The sequence below is a fragment of the Symphalangus syndactylus genome, chromosome 14 (assembly GCF_028878055.3).
Source record: "Symphalangus syndactylus isolate Jambi chromosome 14, NHGRI_mSymSyn1-v2.1_pri, whole genome shotgun sequence".
NCBI classification, from domain to species: Eukaryota; Metazoa; Chordata; class Mammalia; order Primates; family Hylobatidae; genus Symphalangus; species Symphalangus syndactylus.
This window is the reverse complement of record NC_072436.2, coordinates 85,732,265-85,751,649: the sequence shown is the minus strand read 5'-3', so window position 1 is coordinate 85,751,649 and position 19,385 is coordinate 85,732,265. Positions and strand designations below refer to the sequence as shown.

The 19,385-nt window shown below is 37.5% G+C and overlaps 1 protein-coding gene across 9 annotated transcripts in view; it reads right to left on the bottom strand.

Moving 5' to 3' along the window:
• Positions 1-19,385, bottom strand: part of RTN4 (reticulon 4) — a 79,850-nt gene that overhangs the window by 1,171 nt on the left and 59,294 nt on the right. For all 9 annotated transcript variants that reach the window (XM_055243337.2, XM_055243336.2, XM_063618000.1 and 6 more), the window contains 5 exons: positions 14,457-14,664; positions 9,159-9,297; positions 1,325-1,394; positions 465-511; positions 207-265 (listed from right to left, as the gene is read on the bottom strand). In XM_055243337.2, coding sequence (XP_055099312.1) covers positions 207-265; positions 465-511; positions 1,325-1,394; positions 9,159-9,297; positions 14,457-14,664 — 523 coding nt within the window. The remainder of the gene's footprint in view (positions 1-206; positions 266-464; positions 512-1,324; positions 1,395-9,158; positions 9,298-14,456; positions 14,665-19,385) is intronic.

Genomic DNA, 19,385 nt, shown 5'->3' with positions numbered 1-19,385 from the left:
AATTAGATTTAAACAAAGCCTTAAACACATAATAAACCCAGAAACGAATGGTCCAATGTTAGAAAAACAATCTTTTGGCAACTCTGAAGTCACACTTAAGGTCTGATAGAGATTTGTTACTCATTATGCCTGCAATATGAAAATACTGTTCTCACAATCCAGCACACCTTATCCTAGTAAAAACACTGCAGATTTTAAATACTTACTTAGCCATAGCATCTTTAACATTCTTATTTGCAAGTCCTAGATAATGATCTATCTGTGCCTGAAAGAGAGGTATAAAGGAATTATTAATTACCGTTGCTAAAGAATCTTATTAACCAGTACTATGTGTCAAACTAAAGGTTTAAGAAACCATCATATTTCTCATTTTTATAAGACATTGAAAATGGGCACTAATACATTCGTAAATCCCATGTAATAGAGTGAGTGCTCTATTCTGAAGTCAGCAGTTAGGAAATTACCTGATGCCGTTCATAAATAACAGGAACACTGAAGAGTGAAATGAGAGCTGAAAAGGGAAACACAACTTTTCAAAAGGCTGGAATGATTTGGGAGGAATAAACACTCAAAAAACTATTAAACTGGCAACTCAAGATAACCAAGCAGTGTTCCTAATGAAATAAAAACATAAGGATCTCTGGATGCATCCGCTGTTGAGGAGCCACTCCAGAGGAATGAATGAACTGTGTGAGGCTGCAGTTATTAATTAGAGCTAGGAACCATTTCTAGCTTCAAATCATATCACAGATTTCATAAAATACAGGTATCCCTGGTTAGATTTATGACTGCACCATCATATAAGGCCACCCTTTATCTGGTTTATCACTGTTAGTAGGAGCTGTCTTCAGCAACTAAGGTAGCATTTCAATAAACGGGGAAGCAGTATCACCAACTTATTTAAAGAGAATACAACCTCAAACTTGAGTTTCACTCTTGTTGCCCAAGCTGGAGTGCAATGGCGCGATCTCGGCTCACTGCAACCTCCGCCTCCGCCTCTTGGGCTCAAGTGATTCTCCTGCCTCAGCCTCCGGAGTAGCTGGGATTACAGGTGCGCGCCACCACGCCCAGCTAACTTTGTATTTTTAGTAGAAATGGGGTTTCACCATGTTAGCCAGGCTGGTCTCGAACTCCTGGCCCCAGGTGATCCGCCCACCTTGGCCTCCCAAAGTGCTGGGATTACAGGCGTGAGCTACCACGCTGGGCCCAAATTTTCATCCTCTACTTTTCATACAGTGAGAATATTCTCCACTAAAATGTCTAAGCTCCTGGCACACAATCTTTTTTCCAGCAATTTTTCATCCCAATGGCTTTGCAGACTTACCCAAAATCAGTAGCGTCAGACCATTAAACAAGGCACCAACATAGGTAAATACCCACATCAGCACTGCAAACTATAAGAAAACAACATTAGCCCATTATAAACAAAATTCAAGTAAAGTTTCTTAATTATGCTTTCAAAAGAATCCCATCTAAATGCCTACCTACAAGAGGCATACAACTTGAAGACTGGGTAAAGTACCATGAACAGTTCACTATTAAGTCACCAGTCTCAATTATGAATTTCAGAATCCTAAAATAATTAATAGATGTGACCCATTTTCTCTGGACTACACTACCAAGTAGTTGATTCTGCTGAGATCAGAAAATATACCAAGGGTGCATCTTACCCCTCCAGCACTAACAACATTTAGCTTTTAAATGGGAAGACTGGAAAGGTGTTATGAGAACTGTCTATTAAAATTGATTTCAAATTATGAACTAGTTGAGTGCTTGAAGATATATGAGCTGAATTATTCAGACATTAATATCTCAGCTGATAAGCAATAATTGGGCAAAGAGTACTTATCAGGGAAATTATGTTTCAGGTACCAAAAATATCACCTCTAGCCTTTGAAGGATCAGGCACAAAGTCAGTCTGAATTTTGTTAAACATTGGTCAACATCAATTCCTTTGATTTCTAATTCAAGGCCTTCATGTGTATGTCTGGCAATCACTTTGACTTATTTAGTAGGTAACAAACACGATGCCACCATCTACAGTGATTATTTAGGCTTATATAACAGTATAAATGAAACGGGGAGTAGTAGAGCACCCCCATTATCTAAAGCAGGGATCAGCAAACTTTCTCTGTGAAGAGCTAGACAATAAAATTTTAGGTTTTATGAGCCACATAGGGTCTGTATCTCATATTATTCTTTGCTGTTGTCATCTTATAACCCTTTAAAAAAGTACACCACCCACTCTTAGCTCCCACACTATACAAAAACAGGCCATGGCCCAAACAAGCAGTGGTTTGCTAACCCTTGATCTAAAGCATATCTTTCTCCATGTATTAAATGAACTCTGACTGAATGCTTACTGAACATTAATTAAGCAGTCAAACATTAGTAAGCATACTTACTACAGCTTAGGAAGACACTTTGGATGACTCTACCAAGCAACAGTTCTACAAATAGCCACACTCTGGTCACCCTAACTGAATTTAAGTAATGTTCAAGTCAGTAAATATCAGGCATTCTTAATATCTGTCAATTGAAAAACAATTTTAAGCTGCCCTATTCTTAGCAATTGCTATTGGAAGCCCTGGTAGAAAGGTTTGAAGGATGACTTCAGTTAGTAAAGGCTTTTCTCTCACAGTTTCATAGACTCCTATTGCTGAAGCTAAATATAACTTTTGCACTTGAGCAAGTTTACTACAGAGCAAGAGAGTTATTTTTATCCATCACTGTCCACAAGTCTAAAGGGAAAAGTGTTGACCGTCCACATTTTAGAAGAAATTACTTTAGCAACAAAGATGCCCTTAACATGACAGAAGATAGTAACAAACACAAGCTAAAATAACTCCTCATTTGGTCATTACAGTCACTGAGAAGGCTTCACTCCAAGTCCACAGGGGAAAAGCCCAAGACTTCACACCTGAGCCACCAAAGGGGCTCAAATGTCACTTGCCTCTTTGAAAACACTTCCTAAAAGCCAGGCTATCCCGAGGCAAAGAGAAGAACAGAGGGAGGTCTCAAATGTCCTTAGGGCCAGGCAGGTGACATACATGCATGTGAGAGGCTGGGAGAGAATTGAGGCACACAGTGATATGCATTCTTCCTCTCAAAGGGGCACTTACAACCCTGCTTCATATGCTGTGGCCATGCAAATATTCCAGGCCAGTGTTGCCAGAAATGTACACTTTTGTGTGCTATCATATAATTTTTAAATGTTGCAGCTATGTTGAGAAAATTGAACACTTCGGGGGCCCAAAATAAAAATAGTGGGTAAGTGTATCCAGGGAACACACCATCAGGAGAGAAATGGGTGGCAGCAAGAACTAACCTAGAGAGTAACCATTATTAATGGGAATCCACCACAAATGATGGATTTGTAACATGGCAGGAATAAGGTCAGTAAACACTTTAAAGAAGCAAACAGGCTGCTCTCATTTTGGACTTAACAAATTCTATGCGATTCCATGGCAAATACTTTGCAACATTATAGCCAATACTTATTGACTGAAGAGGTCAAAGCTTATCTCTCCATTGCACAGTAAGGAGACTGGAGGAAGGAGGCCCAAAATGTAATGAAGATCTAACAAATACTTACTGAAAAGAGGCAAGGGCCATGTCTGGTTTATCTTTCTTTCAGGGCAATAAGAGAATTAAATTCACTGTGTATCACACACCTGATTAAAGAGCTCTGCAGATTTCTGATGTTTCAATCTGGGGGAAGGGGACATCTTTAAGGCAAATGGTGGGAGAGTGCTTAGTGAGATCTCAGAAATTACTCTGGCAGTTCTGACCATTTCAAAACTTTTCTGCATTCTCAAACTCTAAACTCTACTTGCCCTTCTGTGTCTCCTTCAGATTCATTCATTAGTTGGTAGTTTGGACTCTCTCTATATCCCCAGCCCATTTCCTTCTAAGTTTTCTGAGAGCTCAAGAAACCTGAAAGGAAGCTGTCAAAATGTGAATGTTAACAGCTGCCAATGAGCCTGAGAGCTAGATTTTAGTGTTCTTTTGGGTCAGCTATTTCTGGAGCTCAGGCCGTTTTTTTTTTTCTTCCCCTCACTTGCAGATTTAAGATTGTATGCTGGAACATTATAGTTGCCTCAATTACAGAAAAGTAAGAACCTCTGCTGAAAATACCTGGTCTTAGTCCCTAAAAAAGTAAAACTATTATACAGCTTTTTGGGATTTGAGGTTAGAAAAGACAGGAACCCGCCAAGAAGGCTGAGTCATACTCAATTAGCCCAAAAGCTGAGCCCAGTAGGCACTGTCATATGCTTTTCTTTCACAATTGGGGGTGGGAAGTGGGGAGAGGGAGGATTTATAGTTTAATGCGACTTTTTAAAACAGTGATTTTTGCCACACTATTTGACTAGGAAACTGATTGTTGCTCACTCTATAAATACTTGAAATCTTTTCTAGGACTTAGAAGTTTGTAGTTAATTGCAAAGGAGCAAAACAAATGGAACATTACACAAGAATTTAAAAGGAGAACTCTACAGAACGTGTCTTATTTTTATTCGCCCAAGTCAACCACCGCGAAACTTGGACCAGGCACACGGATGCCCATCATTTCACACCAGCGTTTATAAAAGGACTAATGAGCCCTGGAGTTTGGTTATTTCTTTGAACACGTTTTGAAAGGCCAGGCTCCTCCTTCACTGCCCCCGCCAAAAGGCAATAAGCAAGCAAAAGGTTTCACATGCTAGCATGAGCGGCTCTAAAATTTCAATTTCTGAGGAAGATGGTTTCAAATAGAAATAGTCATAATTGTAGGCTGGGCATGGTGGCTCACACCTGTAATCCCAGCACTCTGGGAGGCCAAGGCAGGCAGATCACCTGAGGTCAGGAGTTCGAGACCGGCCTGGCCAACTTGGCAAAACCCCATCTCTACTAAAAATACAAAAATTAGCTGGGCATGGTGGCGGATGCCTGTAGTCCCAGCTACTTGGGAGGCTGAAGCAGGAGAATCACTTGAACCCGGAAGGCAAAGGTTGCAGCGAGCCAAGATCACGCCACCGCCCTCCAGCCTGGGTAACAGAGCAAGACTTCAACTCCAAAAAAAAAAAAAAAAAAAAAAAAGAAAAAAAGAACTAGTGAAAATTGTGACCCAGAATCTAAAAATGTAGATATAAATTTGAGGGCACACAACAGATTTTGCATTTATGAAGACAATGAGTTATAGAGATACTTCTTTCAAATTGTTGTTTAAAAACTATTATTTTGTAAACACAGAGCTTGATAAAAATGTCTTTTCCAAATGACAAAAATTTAGAAATGAGAATAATTTCTACTACATTTTCCTGAAATTAAGATGGTTTCCATTTTCCTAGCTATGAATCATATAAAATCAATGTAATTCCAATAAAAAGCTGCTTCCTATAAATTTTTAAAAACTCATTGTTATTTAAATAAAACATTCATCTAAACTGGAGAGACTGGGGCTATTAGCAAACTTCCCACAAATTTAAAATCTGACTATAAGGCATTAAAATAAACCTGTTTAAACAAGGTAAATACATTTTTCCTTATGTTGAAAAAGTAAAAAAAGAATGGGAATTGGAAAAACACATTTTTTGCTTGCTTTAGGGTGAGAGAATATAAATTTCCCTACCAGTTTTTGTGGCTAAAAGGCAAAAAGTAACTATTAAGGAACTTAAGATTTTAATAATTTTTTTTTTTTTTTTTAAGAGACAGGGTATCACTCTGTCACCCTGGCTGGAATGCAGTGGTATGATTATGGCTCACTACATCCTCCACCTCATGGGCTCAAGAGATCCTCTTGCCTCAGCCTCCCAAGTAGCTGGGACTACAGGCATGGGCCACCATGGCTGGCTGATTTTTTAGTATTTTTTTTATAGAAACAGTCTCACAACGTTGCCTAGTCTGGTCTCAAACTCCTGGCCTCAAGCAATCCTTCTGCCTTCGCCTCCCAAAGTGCTGGGATTATAGGCGTGAGCTACTGTGCATGGCCAGGAAGACCTTTATCTTTTTAAAATGCTCTCTATATAAACAAAAACTGTGGGGGATAAGTGTGGCCATACACAGAAGTCTCTCTAGAAAGGTAATCCTATCAAGCATTTTTATAAAAAAGCAAAGCAATTTTATCAGCTTCCTTTTTCAATAAAAGCTATTTTAAGGAAGTATTCAGTATTTCTGTAGTACCCTTATATTCAATGGAAACAAACAGATGGAATCTGTACTACTCATATACAATGACATTAGGAAAGGGTTTAGCTAAATTCTTGTGTGGCAAAATCACAAGGTTTATCGTTTATCAAGGAAGACCTTTCATGTACATTATCAGAGTGTGCACCTGAATTACCAAGGGCTTTACCTTTCATCGGGAGAAAAGGACAGATTCCCTGCCTTATTCATTTGCCTCTAGATTTTGAGATCTACATGCCAGGTTCACTTTAAGTGCTAACATGATGAAGCAACTGTTATTTATTTGCAGTCCTAAATGAATTGCCATCTGGGGAAGTCACCAAGCGGGTTTCCTTGAGCTCTGGGCTTGCCAAAAACAGGACTCAGGGAAACCAATCAAGTATGTTTTTCTTCTCTTTTCTTTTTAAAAGTATTGCTAATCCTTAAGGATAAATTATGATTTTAATGAAAGTCCTTTTTTTCAATACTAAGAAACAACAAGTGTTCCAGAAAGGATATCTATCTCATCATGTGTCACTTTCTGTTACTTTCAAATTAGCAGTCACTCAATGCAAGAACTTATCAAGTTCAATTTCTCTCATTTATGCTAGCTTCCTCATGAATAACATAATTGCTTTTATAAAAAAATGCAGTTTTCAAAAGAAATTAAAAGATAAGATTTAACAAATTATTTCTCAAAACTTATTTTAAAAAGTCTTCATATTCGATCCTCAAGTACATGTGCAAAACAGAGATTTAAAACGTTTCTTAAGATCTCATCAGCCCCTTTCTAACATTTTCTCTCTCCTCTTGCCCCGTATCTACACATCGGACTGTGTATGGATGAAAATTTTCTCTGAAAGAATAAATAAGTTTTCTTTTGATTAAAGACAAGTGGAAACTTTATATTCAAACTCAGAAACTAGAGCATAATGAATCATTCCCAGATCAATTTTTTAAAAAAATAGATTTATTCAAGAATGACATTTCTCTCAAGAAAAATGTTAAATTGTAGACATATAGCTGCCTTCACTGCTATGCTATGCAAACATGGAGGATGAATTTTGGTGTATCTCTGTTGCCGTGTTTATTGAATCTATAAAAACAACAAGCATCTCTCCTCTCCTAAGCTCACCAGGCTTTTCTTTGAAGTCACCTCTCTCCTCCACCAATCTTTGACTGCTAAACTCAGAGATGGTCCTTTGCTGTTGGAAGCTCTGAATTACTACTTATAGACAGTGTTTCTTCTCAGTCAATTCCTACCCACAAACCATCCATCTTAAACGGCATCAGTACCTCCTTCTCAATCACTTTTCACACATGTTCTACCCTATAAATCAGCTACGTATAAAAGGTAATAATACATGAATAGGAACTGGTTTCCTCTAGACTATATGTACAAGGTTCTATTTCATTTGCTCCAAAATATTTTTACTTGATCTCTTTTGAAACTAATTAATCAAACATGCCAAACAACATAACCATAATCTTTTTATTTACAGACTAACATCAGATCATTTTAAAACATCACTACAGATTTAGTCACTAAATGCAACCACTCTATACGATAGAGGTAAGTAATAAAAGGAAACTACATTATTTACCCTTGATGTTACTAGGAAGTAACTTAAGTTCCAAGTCATAAATAAAAATAAGAGATGCGGCTGGGCACAGTGGCTCATACCTGTAATCCCAGAGATGCAAACAGCTGAAAATAGTGTATCAACTACCACGTTATAAAGGCTAAAAAAATTTTTTTTTTTTTAAAGCACTTTAAGCACTTAAACCTATTCTGACCAGTTCAGAAATTGTTTTTCTGAGTCTAAAGGCCCAGTCACCTTATTGCTATTATATCCTTGGCATGTGTGATAAATATAAACTAGAACATTTCTCTTGGAAATGAAAAACGAAAAATTATGAGAATTACCACCACTACATTTCTGCCCAGGCTAAGATTGGAAACAAGTCTGCCTGTTTTCTGCAGAGTCACAGGCAAGAGCATATACAACACAAATGACAAGTTCTATGAAAAAGAAAAGCACTACAGGTCCAGTGCTTCAGGCTTAAATTACACAACTGTGGTTTAGTGCCTGTTTCGTCAGTCAGAACTTTGGGAGAGTTTATTTGCAAGGTGAGACTCTTAACAGCTGCTTATGTAGCAAGATCCAAAAACTAAAGAAAAACTTCCAATGATTACCAATTGAAGATTAGTTGAAGTGTTTCAGAATATTAAATCTTATCTAGAATAAGAGTCCAAGATATGAAATAGCTTTCATGTATGTATGAATCACATACAAGCTAAGAAACTAAGTGCTAGACTGTAAAGCAAAGTCAGAATGAATAAATCACATCTGATATTAAATGCATTAGACGATCTTTATGCTTATAGTCAAAATTCTGATTAATTTCCTCTTCCTTTTAATCTTTATGATTTCCAAAAGTATGATTTTATATATATATATATATAAATTTTTTTTTGAGACAGAGTTTCACTCTTGTTGCCCAGGCTGGAATGCAATGGCGCGATCTCAGCTCACCAAAACCTCTGCCTCCCGGGTTCAAGCAATTCTCCTGCCTCAGCTTCCCGAGTAGCTGGGATTACAGGCATGTGCCACCACGCCTGGCTAATTTTGTGTTTTTAGTAGAGACGGGGTGTCTCCATGTTGGTCAGGCTGGTCTCGAACTCCTGACCTCAGGTAATCCACCCACCTTGGCCTCCCAAAGTGCTAGGATTACAGGCGTGAGCCACTACACCCAGCCCACAAGTATGATTTATAACTTATTCTCCTTTAAAAAGAAATACAGGACTCTCTCTATTAAGTATGACAAAAAAAAAAAGGGAATAGCTCTTCTTCATCCTTATTTGATTGGATTCTGAATTTTAAAACACAAGTTTACAGCCATGTGATTTAATATTTATCATTTACTTGAATATAGAAAAACAGAATTTTACACTCAACTCTTCTGATACTAACTTCTGGGTATATCAAAAATGAAAAGCAAAATAAACTTACCTTCAGAGAATCAACTAAATCATCAACCAAGAAGAGGCGCCTGAGTTCCTTTATCATGCAGTTCACATGACCAAGAGCAGAATTACTGTACTTCTGAACCAACTCCTCAGATATAGCAACTTCAGATTCCAGATATGCCCTAGAAAACAAAACACATCATAATTGTCACTAATTGGAGTGATTTTCCCCTAAATGTCAATCAGAAATTATATATCTGTAAGAAATTAAGAAAATATTATATAAAAGCCAACTGTTTCCAAATTAGGGGCAATATAAAAACTCAGCAGTAAGGGTTATTTCCTTGATATGCACTGTCTGCTGACTAGCACAGAAAAAGCATACACTTTGAAGCCAGACTGATCTGGGCTTGAATCTGATGCTCTGCCACTTACCTGGCTAGGTAATTTTGCAAAGTTATTTATTCTTCCCTCTAAACTTAGTTTCCTCATTTATAAACTGGAGATTATCACGAGAATTCAATGAGAAAAGTGCCTAATGCAACTGGGCACAAGGATGCACTCAATAAATGGTAGTTATGACTATGGTTTTTGTTTTTTTTTTTTCTGAAAGTTGACACTATGTTGTCTCATCACGTTTTCCTAACAAAGATCTTTTTCATTTCCAAATCCTAAACTCTCTCAGACTAACCTTTAGGGGAAATTGCTCAATATGTCAAGCACCAGATTGTAAAGTGGCTGCCAAAAGCACAGTGGCAATCCTAGCAAAACATAAGAGTTACATCATCTAGATGCTTTAATCCATACTGTGATGGCTAAAATTGTTAAATTTAGAAGTATTGTATTGGTAATAAGTAAATAAATAAAAATACTATGCTGGGGAAAAAGTCAAGTCCACAGGAATGTAAGAAACAGTTTCATTATTGTTTCTAAGAAGCCATTTTATCTTGGCAGGGCACAACCAACTCAGAAGTGCTGAGTGTTCCCTCGTATCTGTTGGAAGTAGTCCTCATAACCTCCCTATGTCTGAGGATGCCAGTTTCTTACAGTGGAAATAACATCTTAGACAACTGCTTGTCCCATAGTTTTACCTCTGCAACATGCCCCAAATATGTCTCCTGGTTTTTATTCACAATGCCATCACTCTATTTTAGGTGCTTACTATTTACAAGCTGGAATATTCTATCACTCTCCAAACCAATCTCTCATCTGCCTGCATCCAAATCCATTCTGTCAGCCAATGCCAGAATAACCTTATGTGAGCTATCCTAGATAGTGCTGTCTAGGCTGAACTCAAGCAGGAGTTAGAAGACCTGCCACTACCTAGCTATACAACATTGCAAAAGGCATTTAACTTCTCTGGGTAAGTGCTCCAACTCTGTAAATTTGAGAAACAGACTTTCCTCAGTTCCTTCAGGCTCAAACATTCTGTGATCCTATGACTCCAACTTTTCAACCAGGGACATCCTCATAAATCTTTCCAAACTTACTTCCAACTACTCTTTATGTTGCAGCCAGAAATGAGTCATTCACTAAATATTTTTTAACCTTAATGTAGCCCTTATTAATCATATGGTTTTCCCAATTCAAAATGCTCTCTTACCTCTGGTGATACCTTATTTAGCCAGTTAGCCCCATCTCAAATCTCACCCACACATAGAGCCTCATCTGACAATCTCTTTCCTAAAACCCTGATGTTATCTCTCACTGCTGTATAATTCTAACAATGCTTTCTTTTGTGTTAGTCTTACAGTATTTACTAGATTCGGTTCTGAAATATAGACACATGTATACTTGTGTATTTTTCCTACTAGAGTATAAACTGTTATGGACCAGGAATGTATCTTTACTAATACATGGTCTAACACACTGTTAGACAATTATTAACAAAAAACTGAATTATTAATATCAAGTTAAAAATACTCAAATATTCACACTGATATTTAAACCAGCAATTATTTGTTTACCCAAATTTGAGAAATATAGGAAAGTGGCTGATACAACCCTGGTTGGTATTCTGCTTCTTTGTACCACTGTTACTTGTTCTTGCTAAAGACAAGATGCCTAAACATAAGGCACAAAGACAGTACTCCCCATCAATGACATCCTGTAGATATTTACACTAATTCAACTGACATTTATGTAATATTAATACAATGCCACCACTGTTCATCACTGTTTCAGTAACCACAGGTATTAGATACAAACCACATAATATCACCTTTACTAGTATGATTAAGGGGAACCGGGAAAAACTGTCCAACAAGCTTAAACTGGTATGTTGGCTGAATTTACTTTATAATGACTATAAAAGGACTTTAAGAATAAAGTGTTTCTAGCCAGGCGTAGTGGTGCATGCCTGTAGTCCCAGCTACTTGGGACACTGAGGCAGGAGCATTGCTTGAGCCCAGGAGTTCGAGACTAGCCTGGGCAACACAGTGAGACCCATCTCTTTGAAGAAAGTTTAAAAAATGAATAAAGTTGTTTCTAAGAAGGAAATAAATCACTAATATTTTCCAAAAACCGCAAAAATCAAATGATGTGTAAAATTGGAACTGTAGAAAATTTAGGAGTTTTGGCTTGACAATATTTTTACATATTTCAGCATAACTAATTAAAAATCATACTTCTTTATGATTTGTGGCTTGATAATAATATGACTCGGCTTTTTGTGTGTGTGTGTGTGTTTTGTTTTTTGGGAAAGAATCTCGTTCTTTTTTTTTTTTTTTTTTTTTTTTTTTGAGACAGAGTCTCGCTGTCGCCCAGGCTGGAGTGCAGTGGCGTGATCTCGGCTCACTGCAGGCTCCGCCCCCCCGGGGTTCACACCATTCTCCTGCCTCAGCCTCCCGAGTAGCTGGGACTACAGGCGCCCGCCACCTCGCGTGGCTAATTTTTTGTATTTGTAGTGGAGACGGGGTTTCACCGTGTTAGCTAGGGTGGTCTCGATCTCCTGACCTCGTGATCCGCCCGCCTCGGCCTCCCTAAGTGCTGGGATTACAGGCGTGAGCCACCGCGCCCGGCCTCAGGAAAGAGTCTCGTTCTATTGCCTAGGCTGGAGTATAGTGGCATGATCACAGCTCACTGCAGCCTTGAACTCCTGGGTTCTAGCAATTTTCTTAGCTCAGTTGCCTGAATAGCTGGGACTACTGGCATGCATCACCACACCTGGCTAATTTTTAATTTTTTGTAGAGATGGGTGTCTCACTATATTGCCCAGGCTGGTCTCCAACTCCTGGCTTCAAGCAATCCTCCTGCCTCAGGATCCCAAAGCACTAGTATTACAGGCATGAGCCAACACGTCTCGCTGGCTCTGCCATTTTGAAACTACAATTTCAAGTTACTGAATTCCAAGCTTTTCCCCGTCACCCCGTAAAATGGAGTGATACCACCTATCTCATAGAATTATCACAAATTTAAATTAAACTTATTAAAATATGTACATAAAAGGTTAGACACACAGGAGCTATTCAATAAATGTTGGTCTCTCCCCTAAACTTGTATAACATCATTACTTCATCAAAAAGAGAAAGCCAGAGAAAAATCACCAGTCTTTACAATAAGCAAAATAATTCAGTAGGTCTCCTCTTTCAAAGTCTGTAAATCCATTTAAGTTTACCCATTAATATCAACTGGATCATGTTGTAGGTACGTACATAGTCATATGCCCAAACAGATATTTACCTTGCCACAAATAGTTTTTTTGTTTCCCCTGCTTTCAAGCTAACAAGTTAGAAATAGTTTTTAAATGATCGCAATCTATTTGAAGAAAAATTATCTCCTTATGCAAAACAATTAACATTTCAAAGGCATAGTTAATGCAGTAGCAACTGAATTTTCAGATCATTTGGGATCAGGGTTAGGAAATTCTCCAAAGAGCTGGGTCTTGAACCAAAGAAAAGAAGAACCAAATAAAAAGTATGACTGAGGCAGCTAAGGAAGGCAGCATGAACATGGGTACAAAACTCTAGAAGGGGTAAATGAGAGACAAGACAAAGACATCTGGACTTCATCCTACAGTCTAGAGAGGGCCGCTGCATTTTCTTTTTTTTTTTTTCCTCTTTAGAAAAAAAGTGGTACTTCTAGAAAAATTAATCTGACATCATCTGTAAGAATTGAAGTAATCTGAGGTAACTACAAGTCAATCTAGTAACAAATGGAGTCCAATTAGGGGTCAGCAAACTTTCTGTAAAGGGCCAGACAGTTAAGCATTTTAGGCTTTCATGTTCATATGGTCTCTCTTACAACTACTGAATTCTGCTATTACAGTATGAAACCAGCTAAATGAATGAGCATGGCTGTGTTCCAACAAACTATTTACAAAAGCAGGCAGCAGACTGAATTTGGCCATGGCTTTGCTTTACAAGCCCCTGGTAGACTGAGGAAGCAGTGGAAAAGAACAAAATTTTGTGATTTTCCTAACAATATTTAGTGATTTTCTTTACATGAGATGACAACAAAGATAACATCAAAACAGGAGCCTGAAAACTAGCATGGTAGTGGTGTTATGGATAGAAATTAACAAGTTTGAGGGAAAAAGTTCATTTAAAAACGTGGTGTATTAGTGGTTGTCGGGCGCTGGTTGGGGAGTTGAACTGTTAATAAGTAGGAAGTTTCTTTTTGTGTGATGAAAATAGTGATGGTTGTAGAATTCTGTGAATATACTAAAAACCAATGAGTTTTATGGTATATGAATTATATGTCAATTAAAAAAGAGGGGGAAAAACATGCAGAGTATGAGGTGAGGGCAGAAGACTCAAGCTGAGGTTGTGTCTTGATAGCAACTATATAATGCTATAGTATACTTGTGAAAATAAGGGTGGAAGATGATAGTTGAGAGACAAGGAGATGCTGAAATAAAGCTCTCCAAAAAATAATTAAAAAGTAATGTCTTAAGAAACGAGAAGAAACTAGATAAAATACATAAAGAAAAGCATAACAGAAAATAGTAGCATACTAGAAAGATATGAAATATCAGAAAGCATGTTATCAGACAGCATAAAAAGTAAGCAATAAAGAATATATAACCCTCACCAAACCTACCCCTGTAAAAAAGATACAACACTCATTCAAGTAAGATAACCAATGCCTAATCTAATAAATATTCCTAACAAGTAGCAGAGTTAGTTTAATGATACGTAAACAGTCTCCTCCATCATGAGCCTTTAAAATGACTTTTAGAAAATCTCAAAAGCAGATGTTTTTGGTATAGCTCAAACAAATAACTGCAATTATCTTTAAGAAAAAAATGCATACTTGTAACTCTACAGACAGTAGATGAAGTCTTAATACTAATCCTGTTTACACTATTGCCAATGCATGCCTTGTTTTCCAGATATCTCACCTGAATGGGTGGCCTTCATCTGACTTCTGGATAGCCTGGATCACACCCTTGTATATCCTAAAGCTGATGGTCACAGAGAGCAGGGCCAAGGCAATGTAGGCTGTTACACTCACAATGCTGAATACTGTCAATGAAAGCAGCAGGAACAGGCTGGCACCAAACACCACTCCAGTCTTCTTAATGTCTCTCCAGTAGAGGAGGTCAACAACTAAAAATTGAAAAAGAAGTCTGAAATTAGAACATTATTTTATCAATTTGGATTTGCTCCATCTATGAAAACAAAAAGGCTACTATATAAAGTAAAACCAAACCTAAAAAGTTAAAGAAACACTAAGTTAAAGAAACACTAACTTTATAACCCACATTTTAAACCCACTCTTAGTTGTATATTAGTATAACACCTTTATTTTTGACCATGAAATGTTTTTTATTCAAATTTATTTCTGCATAACCAAATCATTCTAGCCATACACAATGATTAAATGTCTCCAAAGCCTAGAAGACTTCTAATCCAAAACAAGGAGTTACTTAAAATAATCTTGGGGGCTTGGTGAGGTGGTTCATGCCTGTAATCCCAGCACTGTGGGAGGCTGAGGCAGGTGGATCACCTGAGGTCAGGCATTCCAGACCAGCCTGGCCAACAGGGCAAAACCCCGTCTCTACTAAAAATACAAAAATTAGTGGAGCATGGTGGCGCATGCCTGTAATCCCAGCTACTCGGGAGGCTGAGGCAGGAGAATCGCTTGAACCTGGGAGGCAGAGGTTGCAGTGAGCCGAGACTGCACCACTGCACTCCAGACTGGGCGACAGAGTGGGACTCCGTCTCCAAAAAAATCATCCTGGGGTTTCTCATCTCATACAATGCATGCTGTATATTCACGTAATTCAATAAATACATTCCAATAACAGAAAAAATATTAACACACTAAAATGAGATACTTCAGTGACACCAAAATATATTTATATGCAGAAAATAAATTTTAAAAGGCTGAGATACAAAAACTATACATATGAATGAGCTTTACAACTCTGCTTTTTTTCTTTTTGACTTTTTTTGTGCTAGTAATAACTCTGCTCTTAAGATCTCTCTTTTAGAAACAAATTGTAACTTAACCTGGGTATCATTAAAAGAATTGCCTACAAAGAAAAAGACAAAACAAACAGCCTTTAGATTACGTGAAAAGCTACTTCCTTCTAAGAGTTGATAAACATAATGCCGTAAAAAATTAGGGGTCAAAGAAAAAAGAAAAGTAAATGTGTTACACTGTTACATAACGTTTATTAATAGTAAGGAGTCAGACAAAGCCCAACTTAGCATGTCTGCTCTTGGACATGGCCACAGGGCCAATGGCGGATCAAGTAAGCATAGCCTGATGTCTCCAAATCGGGTTATGCTCAATGCAAGGAGAACCCTGAAGTGTGCCAAAGTGCTCTTGAATTCATAGGCTGATGTAATTAATCTCTCTCTGAACTGTGAACAATTGGGAGAAAAAAAATATATAGTAAATAAATATACATATACTCTTTGTAAGAAGAGGTGACATCAAAGAAAAATCACAGTTTTAGGGCTGCTTTGGTTTTGATCCCCAGGTCCCCTAAGGTGTATGTAACTTTCCTTTGCTCTTAACGGTACTTCTGTAGGGAAAACTATGTATGTGAACTGCACAATGTTAGATATTAGTACAAATTCCTTAACTGCTGCTAGTGTATCGTGAGTACTGTTTAGGATATTTTAAATGCCCATCACTGTGTCCAGTACATAGCAGGGATTCAAACACTTATTTCAGTTGCCTAAATGGTCTGGCTTGAATGCTATTAATTTAACATTCTATATATGATTTTGAGCTTTGTTTTCAAACTCTGATTTCAACTATTTATTGAAATATTCTCAAACTTGTTTGTTACAATCCCTGCCTAAAACATCTAAAGGAGCTTAGTGCTATTCCGCTAGTTTCTACTATTGTACTAGCACAACTGAGGACTGACAAGAACTTGAAATGGCCTATCTATAGGTTGTCAAAAGGACATTATGAATAATGTCATACTGAATAAGGAGATAAGAGCAATGCTAATAGGTTTCTGGCAATCAGCAAACAGTTAATGAGGTGAAACTGTTAAAGTAACTCAACCTAGCAGAATGAGAAAACTCATTCTGATTCTTGAAGGTCTTGTCCAACATTGCAATTCTAGGAAAGATAAGACATATAAAAGCAAGTCAATGAAGGTATAAAATAAATATTGCACTGTTATGAGAACTCAGAAAAGGGAAAAACTGGAAGAAATGTTAAAAGACTGTGAAATACTGTAAATGGAAACTGAGCTGGGTCTTGAAGAATGAATGCGATCTAGAAAACCTAAAGGTACAGGCCTAACTGTAAGCATCTTTCTGCTAGCAGTGGTTTTAATAATGCCTTTTTTTTTTTTATTAGGAGGGTACAGTGAGAGAACAAGGGGAGTGATGGTAAAGACAGCCCTTGGTAAGATCACCCTTTCCTGTGAGGCTCCCTTTGTGCCCTACAACGGTGGTTTAATACACACAAACAAAAAACTTAGGTTCTATAGTTGGGTCACCTAGACTAAAAAAATGGTTGAATAACTTACGAGCTATGTGACCTCAGGAAAGTCACTAAAGTCCTCTATATTTCAGTTTCTTCATCTATAAAACGTATATTAAAATAGGAACGAACAAAAGGCATAAAGTTTCTAGATAGAAAGGAGAAAAAACTTTTGAGATTTACTGTACCCCAGGGTGACAACAGTCAATAATAGGGAACTATATATTTCAAAATAAATGAGAGTAAATTTCACGTCTCACCACAAAAATAATAGGTAACAAGGCGGTACTTTAATTAGCTTGATTTAAACACACCACATTGTATACATGTCAAAACATATTGTACCCCATAAATATATACAGCTATGATTTGTCAATAAAAAAATAGGAATGATCTCACTGAGATGTGATTCACTAGATTTTTCATTAGTAAGATAACTAATGTAAAGCACTTAATAGAGTACATAGCATATAATAAATTCTTAATAAATGTCAGGGCTATTTGTTGTTGTTATTATTACCACCACAATCACAATCACCTTACTCAATATTTAAATAGTCAATACATAAAGAAAATTTCAAACTTATTATTAACTTTAGGTTAATAAACTAAACTGTTGTGTTATATTGTAAACATGTTACTTTATAAACCATATAGGAAAGAATTTTAAAGCTTATCTAAGTTTTTACGATTATAGGGTAAGTAAAAGCTAACAGCCCAAAAGAATCAGCAGGTAAGGCGTACCTCAAATCTATTTTTCTTTTTCTTTTCTTTTTTTTTTGAGACGGAGTCTCGCACTGTCGCCTGGGCTGGAGTGCAGTGGCACGATCTCGGCTCATTGCAAGCTCCGCCTCCCGGGTTCATGGCATTCTCCCGCCTCAGCCTCCTGAGTAGCTGGGACTACAGGTGCCCGCCACCACGCCCGGCTAATTTGTTGTATTTTTAGTAGAGACGGGGTTTCACCGTGTTAGCCAGGATGGTCTCGATCTCCTGACCTCGTGATCCGCCCGCCTTGGCCTCTTAAAAGTGCTGGGATTACAGGCGTGGGCTACCGTGCCTGGCCTCTCAAATCTATTTTTCATATGAACAAATGCTCCTTTATAAAAGTGGTTCTCAAAGTGCTCAAAAACATTAATTAACCTTCAAAATCACTATTGGTGAGAAGTTAAAGTAAATGCAGATGTACTCGCTATTTTTTACCATCATTAAAAACTACTCAGTAAAACCTGGCCATGAAATCAATGACTTTAGATTTGAGAGGTTTGTACGGTACAACATAAATTAACGTCTAATCAAACTTCCTAATATTATAACAGAGTTACTGTCTAAACAGGTGTAGTGACTAGATATGAATTATTTACAATTAGTCTATAAGTTCTACCTAAATGAATACGGTAGAAGGAAATATCAGGACTGGGATTCAAGAGACCCACATCCTACCATGTACCCGCTTAGCAACTGTGTGATTTTGGATACGACTCCAACCTCTCTGGCCTTCGGTTTTATCGTCCATAAAGGGCATTAATCTTCTAATCTCTCTTTTCCCTTAAGGAATTAACATGACCCACAGTCAGTACAAAGACACACACATTAGTACTGCATTCAAATTCCCTGTCAGTGGATCCAAAGCAATGAAGTTTTACTACTGGGGCATTATCTGTGCTAAATAAAATTTAAAAATATTTCCTTCCTTTTTAGATCTAGATTTTTTGGGGGAGAAGGAAGCTTAAATATTTTTATTCATACCAGTCTTCTGATTTGAACCTTCCTAGAAATATCTTAAGTATCAGACATTATTAAAACTTTAGGAAAATAACAAATTCATATTCCTACAATTTTTCAAGCAATTATAAACTCTATCATTATGGCAACTGTATGAAACCTTTTAAAAGTTTGAAAAATGATACACTTAAGCCTGATAGATGTTTTGATTGCTGATCTACATTCTCCAATCTCCACACCTCCTTTACGCCAAACACTGCAGTAGCCTATACAACATTATCTCTTTCAATTATTAAAACCTAATGAGCCACTGAGCAAAGTGGCTTATGCCTGTAATTCCAGCACTTTGGGAGGCTGAGGTGGGAGGCCAGGAGTTTGAGACCAGACTGGGAAATACAGAGACCCCCCATCTCTTAAATAAACAAACAAACCTAACGAAAGGTAGGCTTGAAAGAGTGAAACTCAGCTCCTACATGACTGGACCCAGATCACATCATTAGTAAGTGGCAGAACATGGATCTGAACCCAGGATTCCTACGGATAAAAACTCATGTTCTCCATTGTATGATGCCAAATTGAAGGCTTAGCTGATTAAAGTGCTTCAAAATGTTATACGTGTGCATGCATAACAAATGGGCAAAATGTAGGCAGA